At 48.2% G+C, this 13,473-nt stretch overlaps 1 protein-coding gene and 1 long non-coding RNA gene across 2 annotated transcripts; both read right to left on the reverse strand.

Moving 5' to 3' along the window:
- Window positions 1–1,059: 1,059 nt before the first annotated feature.
- On the reverse strand, window positions 1,060–8,272 carry LOC149352207 (uncharacterized). The gene is made up of 2 exons (XR_016290706.1): window positions 7,745–8,272; window positions 1,060–1,723 (listed from the first exon to the last, which is right to left on the reverse strand). It is a non-coding gene; the product is annotated as an uncharacterized LOC149352207 (long non-coding RNA).
- Window positions 8,273–11,161: 2,889 nt separating this feature from the next.
- On the reverse strand, window positions 11,162–13,220 carry LOC149352208 (uncharacterized). Its single transcript, XM_089581362.1, has 3 exons — window positions 12,853–13,220; window positions 12,061–12,147; window positions 11,162–11,861 (listed from the first exon to the last, which is right to left on the reverse strand). Exons 1-3 carry the CDS (start codon window positions 12,902–12,904, stop codon window positions 11,182–11,184), a joined length of 819 nt encoding a protein of 272 aa, XP_089437488.1. The 5' UTR covers window positions 12,905–13,220; the 3' UTR covers window positions 11,162–11,181.
- Between the last annotated feature and the right edge of the window lie 253 nt (window positions 13,221–13,473).

Here is a 13,473-nt window from a genome sequence, read left to right on the forward strand (position 1 = left end):
GAGAACTTTATACCTATTAAGTTCCAGAATTTAAATGTGTGGCTCCGTAGACTCCGAGGCCGCCACGAGATGTTCCGGCGAGCCCACTTGCCATCGATACGCCCTTGAAAGTTTGTGCTAGGATGGGGCTCCGTGCGTTACGTGACTCCAGGTGCGTGGCGTTGCTATGAAATCCAACCCGTGTTAGCAATGTTGGCGCCAAAATGCCTTTTATAGTCTGAAAAACACTGTAGGTGACAAAAGCCAGAATGACTTCCGGCACCTGTGGTTGTGAGCGGTGTGTGACAGTTCGGAAAAATTTCGGGGGGGGGGGGGGGGGGTTGGCTCAAGCCCCATAAGACACCCCCCCTGTCTACGCCCCTGTGGGCTACCACTTCTTACAACAAATGTGACGCGTCTGCTACTGCACGCTACAACATAACTCAGCCATCTGGTAGGAAGCAACGTTCGCGCTATAGTGCCAGAACATTTTCATCCTCGGAATCATTTTTGTTTATTTTAGCTGTCGTGCCGTTAAAACGCAAAAGAAATCAAAATTTCACAAAAATTACGCACTGCATATCCGGCAAGCCGGCATCTCTAAACAGAAATCTGCACGCTGTCAAAGATCGAAACTAGCGAGATGCGAAAGAAAAAAAAAGTCTACTTCGGGGGGTAACTGCGCAGGCAGAGCGCTAGGCCAGTGCCTAACAAGGCTTTCAAAATACACGGCCGCGTAGTTTGCAGCGCCTGTAGCTTTTTTCTTGTTATTATCTCCCCCTTAAGTCAGGTCCAGGTGACCCGAGAACTACACCATGCACGGTGGCAAGGATAGGTAGTCGTTTGGTCATGAGCCTCCCCCCAGGAGACAACAGCAGGCGTTTTGCGGGTCCGTTAGGACCGTTGCTCATGGGCGAAGAATGATACAGAAAATGTGTCGTGGCATGGAGCCTAAACGGTGCAGGGCAACCATAGTAGGCTCGATCTCAACCATAGCAGTGTCAATTCCAGTACTGTCGATAGGGATCGTTCGGTCCCTTAGCGAAAAAGGGGATGTATTAAAAACGCATTTCAAACATATTGTATCAATTCCATATTTATTCCGAATTTTTTTGACGCTATGCGTAAACTGCAATGCGAAAGTTTTCTAAGTATACAAGGAATAATAATTTGAACGTTCTTAATAATACATGAAAAGTGCATTCATAGTAGTTTCCAGTGCTGTGGATAGTGATGGTAGGGTGGTCATGTAAAACCGGCGTAGTAGGAATGCAGCAGGAATCTGGGCAGGAACCAGAGCGGAGGGGGAGTAATATGACGCCAGAAAGCGAAGGAGTCGCCCTCGGTAGTTTTCTGGATAGGCGATGTTGCCTGTCCATACGCGTCATCTCCGACACAGTTTTGCATTATCGATGCTGCCTGTCCACGCGAGGCGTCCCCAGCAGAGTTCTGGTCCAGCAGTGGTACCCTCTAGACGAGTCATTCCCGGCAGAGTTCTTGTTCGGTGATGCAGGCTGCTCACCGAAAGCGTCCCCGGCGCAGTTCTGGTACGGAGATGCTGCCTGTCCAGACCTGTCATTGCCGGAATAGTGCTGGTTTACCTGTGCTGCCTGTGCACACGAGGTGTACTCAGTACAGTTCCGGTTCACCAATGCTGCCTGCCCACAAGAAGCGTCCCTGGCACGGTTCTGGTTCGGCAGTGCTGTCTCTTCACTCTTGGACATGGCTCATTAGAAGCAGCACCCTGGAGTACAAACGCAAAATATGTAACATGTGATTGACTTAGCTCTGTTTTCTGACAGCATACTTATAACTGCAGTACAAGGTTAATAAAATTTATCCGGAGCTTGGAAGCTAATTAGCGGCCAAGACGTTGTTCAGCTCTCTTAGCAAAGATAGAAGTGAGTAAACGCTACTTTTTGATGGGTTTCGCAGAGTATCACGCCTTTCTGACAACCCTTGAAGTGCCTGCGACTTCTAGACAGATTATTGCACCTCAATGTGCTAGGTAGATGCCCACATTTGATACTTGCACAATGAGCGACCTGTTTAAAATATTAATTCACCCAAACGTAAGAATGGCGCCATCACAATCTTACCGGTGCAACTTCCACAACCACCACCATCATCATTAGCATTCCGTCAACTCTAGGACAAAGGCCTCTCTCAACGATGTCTAGTTAGCCCTGCACTGCGCAAACCGCAACCCGCAGATTTTCGAAAAATGAACAGGTCTCCTGGAGGTCTCCGGAATAACTGCGACCACCTGGCGATCATTAACGTGCGCTTACATCGCACAGAATACGGGCGCCTTTTGTGTTTCCTTCCATCGAAACGCGGCCGCCACAGTCAGGTTCGAATCACAGTCAGGTTCGTACTCCGGCTCAGTAGACGAGCGCCTCTTCTCACAATTCTCACAATGCATCAAATATTAAAGCCTCCCAGAACTCTATATTCCTGTCTGGTTCTTGTATCTAGGGCATGTCCACACCACGTGGATCATGTCTGCAATTTCGTTTCAGTACTTAAACCTTACAGCCTCATACACAGAACACGGGCGCCATTTGGGTTTCGCCTCCATCGAAACGCGGCCGCCACAGTCAGGTTCTATACCTTGCGTGGCGGTAAATTGCTTTTTGAGGAAAGGAATTGTATATGTCTCGCATATCTCGGTGGACACCTGAACGTTGCCGTAAGGGAAGGGGGGAAGATGATAGTGAACTAAGACACCGTATTCGCTAGACGCGCCTTTGTTCGTTCCAAACCATTGAGCTGGCTAGGCGGAGTGGTTAGTGTTTGTCTCGCACATCCTTGAATCATATTGCAGCGAAGAAGCACACACACACAGAGAAGAAACACGCAAAAAACACGGACGAACTCTGCACTCACACATCGGAGACCCTGGTTCGATTCCCGAAGTCGAACAATTTCCTACTCAATTTTATTTATCTTTCTCATCGGACTAGAAATTAGGCTAATTGGTTAACTAATTAACTAAACTCAGTGCCACATACTTGGAGCATCACTATACCATCCCTTTAATTGGTTGCATAGTTACTAGCCAAAATACAATTGGCCCCGTTTTGAATTCGCGCACTGTGACGTCACGACCATTTCGACCAATTGAAAAGCGTGACATTTCTGTAGACAACTCCTGCTTACAACGATGAGGCAATAAAGGCTTCCTCCTTAAAATCACAATTTGGACATTTTACGAAAAGGGCGACCCCCTACCCCCTCGAAGGAGGGATCGCCAGCATCAGAGAATGGACACAACACTTGAAGGAAGCACACGCAACCCACACTCAAGTGATCTAGTGAACAGCTCAGCACCAGACATAGATCGCCATTTCATCCAGTTATGGCAACATAGAGAAAAACTCATTAAACGGTGAAAATGTAAATTTCTCAGAAGAGCAAGTTGCTGGGCTAGTTGGTGCTGTTGCATCGTGGTGGAGCAGCGCAAAGGACGGGACACAAGAAACAAGGAAGGACGTACACAGGCGTGTGTCCGTCCTTTGCGCTGCTCCACCACGATGCAACAGCACCAACTAGCCCTGCAACTTGCTCTTCTGAACTTCATATCTTGTTCATCGAGCTCTGTTAACTGTCTCCATTCCAGTGCCTGTGTACGTCCTTCCTTGTTTCTTGTGTCCCGTCCTTTGCGCTGCTCCACCACGATGTAAATTTCTCAACAGGCGACTCACGCTTCCCATAGCCTCTATCACGGAGGAAGCCCAAGAATACTCGACGCAGGTGGCAACACAAAATTAGTCCCAGTTCTGTTCTTCCCCGATGGGCATCCTCAGCTCCGCCCAGACATGGACAACCTAGTATGACTGAACCCGATAAAACCAGAACGGCTACTGACCAAACCCTTCAAACAATTGCAAATCAATTCCCTGTCACGGAAGAGAAGGTGACGGTAGCTCTATGGACGCTCTATGTAGGCGAATGTCATCCCTCCCTATAAACTTCGTGACACCGGCCACCCCAATCCCACGCTGGACGGCCCTATTACAGTGGCGGTGGCACGAGCGACAGTTCACGCCTCGCAGCGAAACACTGCACCCGGAGAAGACCAGATAACAAATGCAATCATTCGTAACTTTAGTTGGGTTGATATTACGGATTACCTCAACAATGACCTCTGGGACAAAGGAGCAGTGCCCCAGGACTGCCGACACGCTGACATTATCATCATTCCCGAACAAGGCAAGAAGCCTACCTTGGCTGCACTACGCCCATTTTTCTTAACGTCTTGCTTCTAAAAATTCTACGAACGGGTCGTCCACACGCGCCTTCAAAATTACATTCTAGAGGACCGCGTACTGTGCGATGACACTGCACGTTAAAGAAATCAAGACGCACAAAAATTTTTTGAGCCCTTCACTACGGCGTCTCCCATAGGCTGATTCGCTTTGGGACAACAGAACCCCCATAAACCGAAAATTACATCGAGGAGAAGACCTCTCTCGCCTCAAAAGGCTTGGATTCCGGCTGGCCATCTCGGCTCAAAACGCTTTCCTTTTAATAAGAGAGGAAGTCAACACCAATATCCCCAAAGGTCACGAACACCTCATTTTGGCCCTCGATCTAAAGTGCTCATTTGATAACTTCTCGCAGTAAACAATCCTTCAAGGCATCATCGACCTTAAAGGTGCACTGAAGAGGAATTTCAACTCGTCTTTTTGCCGCGGGAACTCGATCTACACGTTCAGAGCTTTCCTAGAAACCGCGATTTACTGCCCTGTGTGGCCGATTTCCCCAATTAAATCGAATGAACGTCCGGCTCCCGCCTTTTTTTTTTGAATTCTGCCTCCTACGGTGGGCGGAGTCGACCAACGCGTGGAGTGCCATTTACCCAGTCCCGTGGCGGCTTGCCCCTCTGCCATCGGCGGAGTAATACGTAGTAGTCCGTAGTAGCAAATAGTCCGCGCGTATTTTTATTTCTGCGGGCTTATTTTGCGGCTATATTATCTGCGAATGAAACTATTTATTCATGGAAACCTAAAAAAGAAAATAAAGCGAAAGCAAAGCCTCCACGGGACTGGGTGAAAGGCGCTCCACGCGTTGGTCGACTCCGCCCACCGTACGAGGCAGAATTCAAAAAAGAAGGCGGGAGCCGGACGTTAATTCGTTTTAATTGGGGAAATCGGCCACACAGGGCAATAAGTCACTGTTTCTAAGAATGCTAGGAACGTGTGGATCGAGTTCCCGCGGCAAAAAGACATGTTCAGAATCCTCTTCAGTGCACCTTTAAGGGTGGCGAGAAGGTCTTTTCCTATGTACGAGCATTCCTCACGGGACGCACAGCGACAATAGGCCAAACGCTCCGAGGCTCGAGAAATGCCACACAAACGCACGCCACTTGGCCCTACCATATCAACCCTGCTATTCAACATCGCGATGCTCAAGCTCGCTCACCAACTCCAAAGTCCCCAATATCGGATATACGTTACATGCATAAGATATGACGATATGGACCACTAAGGGCTCCTCCGACAACAAAGAAACCACGCTAAAGAAAACGGCACAAGTAATTGAAAGTTTCTCCTCTAAAACAGTCTTCACTGCCTCCCAGATAAGCCCAAAGCAATACAGGTTCATTATCCACGATACAAATCACTGGGCCCCAATCAACCTGTCGACAGATGGGCAGCCCATAAAGTGGAGGCTTATCCACATACTTGTACTCTCGATCCATAGCAACCTCAAGGCTACCCATGGCATTCGAACGCTTAAAACCACCACTACTCACTCCAATAACCCACATGATAAGTCGTATCAACCGACATCGCCAGGGCATGCAAGTGACACGATGCGATTAGTCCAGGTGCTAGTCCTCATAAAATAACGTACGGACTTCCTTTCACAAGACTGCCAACAGGAAGAACAAGAGATTGACACCATCATAAGAACGCATATCTTCCGCCGGCGCTTAATCTTCCGCCTAGTACCTCAACATAAAAACTTCACGTCCCTGGCCTTTTCACCACATACTCCGTACTATAGGAAGCAATCCTAACGTCACAAACAGTCCGACTCCAACATACACAAGCCGAACACGCCCTTCTCAGGCATGTATGCACTGCGGCGAACGTACGAGCACCAGATTCTCAGTCTTCCCTAGAGAAACTACAAAGAAATAAAATAAAAATACCTCTGATACTGAAACATATGTTCAAAGATGTCTACATCGGCAGGTGCAAAACAAGAATTTCCTACATACTTAAGCGACTTGCCATCTCCGCTTACGCGGTGTATGTGCACGCCGCGGCATACCCTGAACACAATAAATGCGCCGCTGAAGCGATAAATTCCTAATTCTCCCCAGCGCTCGCTGCCTCCGTCATAGCAGACTCCCCAGCGGCGGCGGACACCACTGTTGCACTTGTCATGCACTGCGACGTGCAAGGACGCAGCGCTGATGCGATCATGGATTCACAGCACTGCTGCCTAAACCCTGCGAGGACGAATCCGAAGACAAGTGGCTCGACTCATGGGTACCCAACCTCTCAACAAACCCCACCAGATTACGTGGACCCCTGGTCACGAGGGACTAGAGGGAAATGAAAGGGCGCACGCGTGAGCTTGAGCAATTAACCGAGCGGGGCCATCCAGCGCATTATAATTCATCCCGATTCCCTCCACGTACAACGAACGCTTAGAGTTCCAGCCTCTCCAGCACCGAAAATACCCTCCTCCTCACAAACAATACACCTAGGACGCTATCACTTGGCTTCAGATCCAAACGAACTCTTTCCCTAATCTCCACAAACAGCCTCATACACCCTATGCTATATCCTGACACATACCCATGGTGCTAGGCCCGCCCAACACTCTGCCACATTTCGTGTGGATGATGGGCGAAACCGAACCAGTTAAAGACACAGTACACATCATTTGAACGGTTGGAGGGGATGCTGACCAACGATCATATCGAGGACCAAAAAGCCCTCATAAAACAGGTCCGTCTGACAGCTCAAGACAGTGGAGACCTGGAATGAGAACCTCACCCACAAGCATCAAGAAACATTCCCCTGATTTTAATCATTAAAAATTACCTACCTACCTATCTGGTGACATCGCACAGCATGAGGGAGTCTCATGAATTCGGCCTCCAGCGAAACGCGGCCACTGAGGCCTTAATTGCTCCTCCGGCTGAGCGTTCGAACGGGCTAACCAGTGAGCCAGCGTGGCTGATAAGCACGCGAATGACAGAGCCACAAACAAGCAGGCATGCGGCAGGTGCGTGGTTCGATCTACAAGGGCGCAGGATACGCACAGCTGATACAATGAGAAAAAGCGTTAGCCCAGCCTGGTGCTCTCCTTCCCACGGGCGAAATTCATGAAAAATGGTTCTTGGAGCCTACGTTCTGTAAAGGAAATTACCTTGTGCCACGGCGCTCTCCGGCCTCGGCAATGATGCCGTTATGCCATTAAAATTCACCAAGAACGTGTAACGGGTCAGGCGGACGTTGGATGCTTTCAGAAGACGGCCTGCAAATGCGGTACGCCTCAAGGTCCCTGAGACTAGGCCCACACGTCTCTCAAACCTAAAGGACCCCGTTGTAACCCTTCAGGTGGTTGCGCGAGGAAACGAGACGTCATCACTGCATTAATCCCTTCGCGATCCAGCAAACTGGTCACTCATCGTACTTTTCACGTACGCCGCTGTAAGTTTTGCATCTCTAATGGTCTGCGCTGACTCGTGGACACCATAGGCACAAAATTGAGCTAGCCTTAAGTAAGCAATACTCACTGTGCCAGCCAGACGAAAGCCCACGGCGGTACGGGTGCTCCAGCGAGCGGCAGATGGTGTTTTTCGAGGAAATACTTGCGGTAAGATGATGGCCGGTTTCACTCAGTTGCGATCGTCCAAAGATAACGCTTGGACAAGATCACAACAGAACAGAACAACACCGCACGTTCTTCTTCTCCATCTCGAGATTCTTTTTCGTCGACTTCAAGACCACGTGAGCCCTTAGTTTGGTTGCTTTGTTTTGAGGACAGGAAATGACGCAGTAGCTGCCTCACATATCTCGGCGGAGCGTCTTTCCGAACACCCGAAAGTGCAGCAGCGGAAGTTCCGGTTACGTCACTCTAAACAAAAATAGTAAGAAAACAAAACGCACTACGACGCTTATGTTTCTTCGAGTATGTAGTGTAGTGTATAAACTAAAACGCTTCGCTATTAAAATATTTTTCTTCATGAACGCTTACTCCGAGCAATGCACTATATAAATCGCCTGCGTGCGTAGCGCCATCTCTACGCCAGCCGCCGGCGCTCCTTGGCTGGGCGGCGGGCGCGCTTGATGGCGTTTGTCGGAGCCCGGCGCGTACGTCCGGAGTACCCGAAGGCTCGAGATTTCTTCGGCCGAGTATCGCGGCCACAAAACCGGCGTCAACGGTGAGCACAGCTACAGTTTTCTTATAGAGGTGGTACAAAATGTAAGTGAGATCTTAAATTTTTGTTTTGCTTCTCTCTGGCAGGTTGCTGTGCCGTGAAAGCGATGTCACCTTGCTGACTCGAACAAGGTGGCGAGCTGACGCAACACTAATGGTATCTTCGACTGGTGCATTGAGAGCGCTCTGTAGTGCTCTGAGAGGCGAACACGCATTCGGCTGGTCGAGAGCTGGCGCTCTGATCACATTCGCCTGGTTCTTGCGCAGTGCTCTCCTCTCACTCAGAGCAGCTCGAGACGCTCTGGCTTTTCTCTCGGAGCAACTGGACGCTCCCGCCGAGTTCTGATCACGTGACAGGCCCTCGCCCTATTTCGACGGCCACCGGCGATTCTGCATCGGCAAATGCGAAGGGGCGAAGGCGCGAATAGTTCCGTTTCTTTCCGTAGCTTGGCCCTTATCTTACGCGATTTTTGTCTTGGCAAAGCGGAAGCATATCGCGACATTTGGAGCACCGTCAAAGCTTCTTCTGGAATTAGGAGAGAGCAGTGACTCCTCTAGCTCCGACGACTGTGAAGCTTACGAGGTGATGTTCGCCAAACTGTTCAGTGTTCCGCAAAAAATACCGAAGGTCACAAACTACGTGGAGACAGTTGTGCGGCTTTACTCCGAGGAAGAGGTAAGAAAAAGTTGAGTGAACATTGTGACAGCGGCTGTCTATATATGCCTGTTCTAAACCAGTTTCGCAGGAATTTTCGTCTCCCTAGGAAGGCATGCCATGGGCTAATCAAGAGATTCGAGGGCTCTAGGTTTTACCCCTCGGACGCAACTCACGGTGGCTCCCCGGTGAAAACTGCAGAAGAGCACATTCTCTCCTTTCTTTGGTGAGCAGTCTTTTGTTTATTCTATGTATTGAATCGGGAAAAGATATGTTGTTGGGGTGCGTTTCTCGTGTTGTTTTGTACTGTACATGCCAAATAGACCAGCTGCATGACTGCTCTTTAAAGCGATAAAAAAAGTACTTGTCCGTATCCTTTCTGGATTTCACCTCCATGATTGATGTCTACTCACGAACTGTATTATAGTCAAGGGTATGGCTGGGAAATAATAAAGATGGCAAAGAAATAAAGAGAAAAGAAGCGTCCCTTTATACAACCACTCCTTTGCACCGATATAAACGCAATCCTGACGCCTAATCTTGAAACGTAATTGGTTGCCTGACAAATATGCGATTATTGAACGAACTAAAGAGTTTTTACTACCGATACCACCGTTGCTACATCAGGCAGGCGATTGTCACAACTCATAAATCGGCACGTCAACCACACCTGTTCAAAACTTGTGTAGCTTTTCTGCCAGGCTGCGGTGGAAAAGATGAGGGTTTCCTTATATATATTTATTGGTCTCTTATATCGTGCTTTATAAACTGCTTCCGGGGCACTTAGAGCGCAGCCAGGAACATCGAAGTGCTCTGCAGGGACAAGGCAAAGCACATCTCCACACATGTATATCTACATTGATGCTCTATGAATGTAGGCCATTCTTATGCAATGATAATTTCCAGGTACGCTGGCAACAAGGCATCAATGCGGCAAGTAGCCACCCTCTTCAACATGGCCGATTCAACAGTGCAAGTGGTGATCACAAGAGTCATGGAATTTTTATGTGACATTGCCCCAGAAATCATTTACTTTGCAAGCGACAAAGAAGCTGTGGCTCAAGAATTCGAGAAGGTAAGCTCTTGCATGAATGATGTTACAAGCTTTCTAGGGATTATCTTTTTAAAAGTCTGCCTAACAGTTGTGGGCAGGTAGCCGACGTAGTTGCTTATTGGTTTGATGTCAAAGTCTTAGCATTTATACAGTACAGAAGAATCGAAGCATGGAAGTAACATGCATATAATGCTATAAGGAAATGTCATGTTATGCTTCTAATGCAACTAATACATTTCAGATTGCTGGCTTCCCCAATGTGCTTGGCTGCATTGATGGCACCTATGTGTGTATGCGATGTCCGGACAACAAGGTTAAGTCTACCTATGTTAACAGACATGACCAGGTGTCACTGACGATGCAAGGAATTTGCGACTCAAGATGCAGATTTCAAGACGTTTTCACGGGAACACCTAGCAAGATACATGATGCCAGGGTCCTCAGGCTGTCTACAGTGCACGAAGAATTACCAGTGGTATGCGAAAATAACAAGTACCACATCTTAGGAGACGCAGCGTATCCAATAAGGGAGTATATGATCACACCTTTCAGGAATTATGGCACCATGACTCGGGCAAAGATTTCATACAACTACCGCCATGCTGCAACACGAGTGAAAATTGAGAATGCATTCGGCATGTTAAAACAACGATTTCGGCAGCTTCGGTTTGTGGAGTTTCATACTGTGGACAAGATTACCCAGCTCATCCTCAGCTGCTGTGTCCTTCATAACATTTGTCTGGATGCCGGCGACTGTGATGTTGGTGACCTGCTGAGTGATGACGATACAGACGAAGGGCATTGCAGGCATAAGCAAGGAGACTTGGCAACGCACCAACCGACACAACCAACTGCTCGTGATAGTGCCCTTCGGAGGCTTGGAGAACTGAAAAGGGAAGCTTTGGTACAGCTCTTTTGAAGCTGCAATGATGTTGAGGACAAATGATTGCTTTTCTCGAACTTTTATTGCTCTTTTAAGAACACATGTTGTGATTTTCAACAGGTACAAACGAAGGAACTTTGTCTAAAGTGCTGCTTAATAATATTCTTGAATAAATAGGATCTTTCAATCATGAACAATTGTTTATTTGGAGTTAAAAATCTCCCTCATCAGTGCCATTTGCTCAGCATGAGCTTTGAGTAGTGCCTGGTGCCTTTCGACTTTTCTCTGCTCTCTTGCTTCACGCCGACCTTCTTTTTCATTGTTAACCTTTCTCATTTCTTCAAAAAAAAATGCCATCTCTTGCATCCTAGATGTGCTTGGGCGCGTCTTTCTGTCTGGGCGGCACCTTTTATTTTCTGTCCCTTGACATGAACCAGAATCTGCTGCATGGTCATCAGACGATATATTAACGCTTTCCTGGCTGCAGCCATCAGAACTGTCTACACTTGAAGGCACTGCACTAGCAGTATTTGGTATGGTATTCTTATACGAAACTTTTCTTACACCTCGCAAAATCTCTGGCTCGATGCTATCATCGATTGCCCTGATTGCTGCAAATTCCTCTTCATATGACACTGCGCAGCGAGAATGGCCGGAGGTTGCATTATTCTTGTCCTCGTTGCGCTTTCGTTTCGCCAGCGTCTTGAATCTGGTTTCACACTGCACTCCTGTGCGAGCGATTCCAAGCACTCTTTTAATGTCTTGTGCGATCTGTTCGTACATAATCTTCTTGCTGCGGAATCTCCGTTGAGGGCCAACTTGTGGTGTGTATCGCGCATAATGGTCGAGAAGCAGCCTAGTTTCACCTGTAGTCCACGTACCTGTCACAGGATATAAAGAGAAAAATTTAGCACATTCATACCACTTGAAGCTTGGAGCTTGCTTGCTCTGGTACAAGTGCAAAATCCACATGTACTAATGCTACTGCTTGATAAATGTTAGACGTGCAAGGCTTTGCAAGAAGGTAAGTGATTTCAAAGCGAAGAGGTGAGATTTCCACCTGGGAGTATATATACATACCATTAGGTGAAGTGATGCTGCTGCTGCTGGACTGCCCATCTTCAGGCACTGTTTGCAGATGTACTTCGTTTTCACTTCCTTGGCTTTCTGTTCAGGAACAAAAATTGGAAAAACATTTTAATTTACTTCCTCACACATGGATGACAGGCAGGCAAGGCAATTTATTTATGCCCGGAGAGTCTGCCACAGAAGCCAACAACAAAAAAAATCTTCACACTATCAGAAGTGCGTTAACTCCAACAGCTGTCAAGAAGAAAATAATCCAAGTCCTCAGCCCCATGCACATAATTTAACTGATGAGCTGACATAACCGTCTCAAAGTGTATTATGACCCCGGTAGTGAATTTCGTGAGGGATCGCCTAACATTTTGGATTTTTACAATTGCTGACGATTTCACTACTGATCGTGGGGTTTCGCTATATGCACACCGCTACATGCTTGCCCGCAAAAAACAGGTGGGTCATTTGTAAGTGCACCTAACAAATAAATGTTTTGATAAGCAAAGCGACAACGCTCGCAATATCTGGTGCCGCGGCGCAAACACATTTCGAGCGGCCACCGGGACGAGGTTCCAACACAAGTCGGTAATTTTTCGCTACGTCGCGTCACTTGTAGAATTCGCTCAGTCACTTGCATGCTAAACTGCCTCAATATGTGCTTTCGAAAGTGGCCTGGGACGCGCACAGAACACCAAGCGACACGATGGCTGAGCGCGGGAAAAAGCCTGCGTCAACAGCACGTGAGTCGAAAACCATAACACACTGCGCGCGTTCTTCGTATTGCAAACTTACCGTCATAAAGGCAGAAGAGCAGATGCTGCGCAGCGGTCGTCGGGGTGTCCATATTGGGAAGCTGTCGGGACGGTACAGATACTTTTTTTCGCCTACTTTTGCCTGCACCTAGCAGACAGACGGCACTATCCTGGTAGCCGCTTCAGCCTTTCGGAACGTCGCGGGCATGGTTGCGGGGTCGGCTGCCGGGCGGCGCTGTGGTCTGATATTGGCGGAAGTAGCCCTCTGCAGCTATTTCCGTCCCTCTCACTGCTCGGAAGAGCGCTTACGCGTTCGGCTGGTGCGTCTTCCACCCCGCCTCTGATTGGGAGCTGCTCTCGCTCCAGTCGCTCTGAACGAGAGAACCGGAGCGACCAGCCGAAGGTACCATAAGTTTGTTTGTTTGTTTGTTTGTTGATGGGGTTTAACGTCCCAAAGCGACTAAGGCTATGAGAGACGCCGTAAGTGCAAGTTGAGGCCAAGAAGATGAACAAAAGCACCAAAAAAGAATGACACTTTCGTTTGCTTAGCCTCATTCTCTTTATGCTGTCAAGAGCTGAGGCACCGAGCACGAGCACAATTGCCCAGTTTAAAGTGCTGATGCCCCAGCTGCACACTAGGCACTGTTCTGGGAGTACTACA

This window comes from Amblyomma mixtum, chromosome 3, assembly GCF_055824585.1.
Source record: "Amblyomma mixtum isolate Tamu chromosome 3, ASM5582458v1, whole genome shotgun sequence".
Lineage (NCBI taxonomy): Eukaryota > Metazoa > Arthropoda > Arachnida > Ixodida > Ixodidae > Amblyomma > Amblyomma mixtum.

Coding starts and splice junctions, on each gene's coding strand:
- LOC149352208 (XM_089581362.1), bottom strand. CDS start 12,904: ATGGACACCCCGACGACCGCTGCGCAGCATCTGCTCTTCTGCCTTTAT. Junction 12,148..12,852: donor GCTCTTCTGCCTTTATGACG/GTAAGTTTGCAA, acceptor GTTCCTGAACAG/AAAGCCAAGGAAGTGAAAAC. Junction 11,862..12,060: donor CAGCATCACTTCACCTAATG/GTATGTATATAT, acceptor ATCCTGTGACAG/GTACGTGGACTACAGGTGAA.